General features: G+C 43.9%; 1 protein-coding gene across 1 annotated transcript in view; it reads right to left on the minus strand.

Moving 5' to 3' along the window:
• Window positions 1-4,322, minus strand: part of ADAMTS8 (ADAM metallopeptidase with thrombospondin type 1 motif, 8) — a 30,611-nt gene extending 26,289 nt beyond the window's left edge. Inside the window, exon 1 of the mRNA XM_008570881.1 lies at window positions 4,267-4,322. Coding sequence (XP_008569103.1) covers window positions 4,267-4,322 — 56 coding nt within the window. The remainder of the gene's footprint in view (window positions 1-4,266) is intronic.
• Window positions 4,323-4,394: the final 72 nt, after the last annotated feature.

Below are 4,394 nucleotides of genomic sequence, written 5' to 3' on the forward strand. Positions count from 1 at the left end.
GCGAGCAGATGGCGCCCCGGCCCGCGTGCGCCCGTCCTCCGCCCCGCCCCGGGAAGCACCGAGTGGGCTGCCGAGCCCTTCGTATTTATACTTCCTTCCCGGCTTTGACATAAGAGGTTTATTTTTGATCTCTCACTATTCCTGTTTTCCCTCCCCTGGGATCAGAGAGAAACTGAAAAGAAGGAGAGAGAGAGGAAAAAAAAAATTTTTTTTTGGATGAAATGTAAAACCAATCAGGAGTCGGCAAGACCCGTCCCCCCACCCCCAAGTGTCAACTCCAACTTTTTTCCCCTTTCCTTTCCGCGCGCGGACCCACGTTAACTCCTGCAATGCTGGATTGGCCCTTCAGGCGGCGTCCTTGGGGAGACCCCAGCCGCTCCCTCTTCGGGGGCCAAGTGCCCAGGACACATCCTGCGAAGAGGCTTCTGCACTGGTCTCAGCGACAGTGTTCAGATCGCTGCAGTCACTCCTGAGATCTGTGTCAGAAGACAGGTCTCAGGGAGAAGATTCCAGCGCTTTTAACTATGAAGCGAAAGAGGGTGGTGGAAAAAAGGTCATGCTAAAATCGCTCTATCCACTAAAAAGCACTGCACGGTGTCCCTACTTTTCACTCTAAACTGGAGATAGGGGGAAAAAACCCCAAACGGGCCACCTGGTTAACTCTCCCACGCACTCAGTTACTGTTATGGTCCAGGGCAGAGACAGCAGAGTGGCGAGTCACCTGCCATGAGGTTGGCAGCAAAGTGGAATCACCCCAGAGGGATCGTTAGCATTTCCCTCAGGAGGCGAGCAGAGCTCCAGCCCCTGAAAACTCTGCCTCCTCTTCTGGAATACCGCGAGCTGCCTGGGGGACTTCCTGAGTGATGGCAAGCACCCTTTCACTGCACTGCACACAGCTTCAGGCACAAATACGTATGAGGTTGATTCATTCTGTCCCACACTGCCACCTCCCCCTGGGGAAAGGGGTGGAACACAGCAAGAGAGGAATGATATGGTGTCAAGACCACAAAACTCAGCATTCACACCCCACTTATCTTAATGGCACAGATCGGGATTGGGTTCAGGGTCCTGTCCTTTCTAAGCACAGGCTCTAGAATCGCCCCCTCTGCCTTTCTCTGAGTTATCGGTGTGGGAGACCTGTTGGCATCTCTAGGACCAGGGCCTTTAAATCCTTTGCCCGCTCACCTACCCTTAACTACCCAGCTCTCTGCTCATGCTGGGGGTACTGATAGTTGAGGTCAATCCCTGCTTCTTTTTAGCCCATCTGACCCCCATTCTGTAGCTATGGAGGTTGAACAGGCATGTGAGATTCTCAGGGCTTGTAATCTCCAAAGAGGAGGCTCTTGCAGCCACAAAAGTACCTTTGTGACTACAGAACCCAGCGGGAAGCCCTGCCCAACTTTCCTCTAAGTGTCCCCTCTCTCTGCTTTCTCAGAAACACAGAGGAATGGCTTTGAATTAGAGGAAAGATGGACTTCCCAACCTATCATGTTGCAGAATGGTCTTTTCTGCATAACTTACAGAATGGGAATAATTTGGGGCTAGGATGTCCTTGGGGAAACGCTTCTAGAGGCAGAGAATGGAAAGAATGGCCTCTTCATCCCTTTTCCAAAGATGAGCAAAGCACTTCATCTCATCAAAACAGTGCACGTCTGAGCTTGCGGGCAATGAGCAATCCCATTTTGCAGCAGGCTGCTGTAACATTTCAATCATCGGTCTTCGCCTTCTTGAAGCCCCTTATTCGCCATTTGCCAGAGCGAAACTCCTGATTTTCAACAGCAATTAGGTCCTCTAGTTTTCTTTCTTTCTCCTTTGTAAGTATTTGAGAGGAGTGGGATTGAGACATGTGCCTAGGTCCCCTCTCTCTCCTTGGATGTATATTAACTGCTGCAAGTGGGAGACTCAACCAGACTGGGGAAAAGTCTTGAATGTCCTTGGAGACTTCAGTGGGGAAGGCTCTGGAACTTGCTGTTTCTTTTAAAAAATATAAAATGCCCCAAGAACAGCCTTTTGGAAGTTCCCTTTGGAGAGAGAAGGCAGATAGTGAATTGCAGACTTATTCTGCTTCATTTCAACAGCAACAGCAACACCACCACCACCACCCACCAGCACCACCACCTGGCTGGCTCACTGCCCGTGAGCCTGCACGCCTGCCCCCTCCCGCCTGCATCACCCTTCCTCAGGAAATGTGCCTAGCTGGTAACTTTCAGGGTGGCACCTGCCATTCACGATACATCCGCAAGGTGTCAGGCTTACCTTAGCTATGCTGAAACCCAGGGCCCTACTGCAGGGACTGAGAACGGGTGGGTGGTTGTAGAGGAAGCCCTTAGAGGAGTGGCAGAGAAAACAGTACGGCTAAACAAACACCAGCAAAGCAACCAGTGAAGATCCTATAAGGCATTCTGCCAATTCTGGATTTCCTACATTATCACGTTCTTTCCCCAAATATGTAATTACAGCAGGGGTGGGCAAACTATAGCTTCTGGGCTAAATCCTGCACACTGCTTGTTTTTGTACAGTTCACAAGCTAAAAATGGTTTTTACATTTTTTAAATGATAGATTTGAAAAATCAGAAAAAATATTAATATTTCAGGACCCTTGAAAATGATATAAATTTAAATTTCCGTGCCCGTAATTAAAGTTTATTGGAATGCAGCTGCAGCCATTCATTAACACATTGGCTGCTTTTGAGCTGTAAGGGCAGGGTTGCTGGAGCCTGAAATATTTACTATCTGGCTCTTTGCAGAAAAAGTGTGCTGACTCCCGGATGTAAAGCAGCATTAATTTGGATTCCTCAGATTTGGAAGGTGGGATTATTCAGACTCAGTACATGTGATTCCTTTTTAGTTTTGGTGGCTGGCCAGTGCAGGGATCTGAACCTTTGTCATATATGTTATTCTTATGGAATAGGAAATTCAAAATAATTTCTTACTCTGAATATGAAAGGGAAATTATATAAAAAATTAAAATATCTTTGTTTTGTCTTTAATTCTGTACCATTCGTTATTCATTATTTAATTAGTCCTTAAATAATTGAAAGACTTTTATGTTCATAGTACCTTATACTGTAAGCCTTTTGTGAATTTTTAATTTTTAATTTACTTATACTATTAGTGACTGGTTATTTCTTAGTTTGTAACTAGAGTTTTATATAGTGTATATTATACACTTTTAGTGGATACTAAGTTCTGGTGTTCTCTAGAATTCCATGTTCTTTAAAATTGGAAGAAATATTAATGATCATCTAATGTACTTCCACTTGCATTTTGCAGAAAATAGAAATTCTGTAGAGGTTTCAGCGTCTTACCCAAAGTCACATAACTATTGGTGGATTTTTTTCCTAAGATACTATGGTACCCCTACATGAAGATAAAAAAAATTTTGCTTCAAAATTTCTTTTGCAATTCAGACCTTTTCATTAAAGTTAAGAGCTAACTGTGGGCCAGGCATTGCTCTAAGTGCTTGTTTAATTTAATTAAATTGTCGTTTAATCTTCAGTAATAATACCTTTCATCTTTTGAGTGTTAGCTGAGGGCTAGGCACTGTGCGAAACAACTCACAGACATTATCTCACTTAATTGTCAAGGTATCTTACAGATGAGGAAATAAGTTTAGATAACTTGCTTAGGGTCACCTCACGAATACTTGAAGTGGTAGAGACAGGGCTCTTAACGAAGGTCAAATTCATAAACTGCCAATTAAATATAACATTTTTCTGGTAAGAATATCCTGTACTGACTTAGGTTAGGTAACTTCTTAGGGTCACCTAGCTAATACTCGTAAGTGGTAGAGAGAGGGTCTTAACCACAGTCGAATTCATAAAACTGATTAGGTAACTTGTTTAGGGTCACCTAGCTTAATACACTTGTAAATGACAGAGACAGGGCTTTTCACCAGGGTGGAATTCATAAACTTCCAATTAAATATAACATTTTTCTGGTGAGAATGTCCTACTCTGCATTAGAGTTCCTTTGAGTAGAACCAAAGATTACATCGTGGCATTACAGAGCTGTACGGGACTCTAGGAGTTCACTAGGTTCTTTGAGTTCTATAAAGATCTCAAAGAAGGGAATAAACAGCTTCTCTCCAAAGTCTATAATAGCACTTAAATATAAACAGCTCTTTCTAAACAAAGTAATACCCTTTTTGCCACGATTCATGTCCATTTTCTATAACTTTGGCTATTGTGCAATGGCCGTGACTCTGCATTGCCTATATTAGAGAAAGGATTTCCTGGTCTTTATCTGTCACACTACTGAGCACACCTCCCCAGCAGGACATGTTTGATTTTTGGCATCTCTTTTGTGTTGACATTCGCCATGTATGCCCTTTGGCATGCAGGTTTTTGTGATAGCCACCTGTATGTATGCAACCATTCTTATGTATCTTTATG

The sequence above is a fragment of the Galeopterus variegatus genome, unplaced genomic scaffold (assembly GCF_000696425.1).
Source record: "Galeopterus variegatus unplaced genomic scaffold, G_variegatus-3.0.2 Scaffold639, whole genome shotgun sequence".
Taxonomy (NCBI): domain Eukaryota; kingdom Metazoa; phylum Chordata; class Mammalia; order Dermoptera; family Cynocephalidae; genus Galeopterus; species Galeopterus variegatus.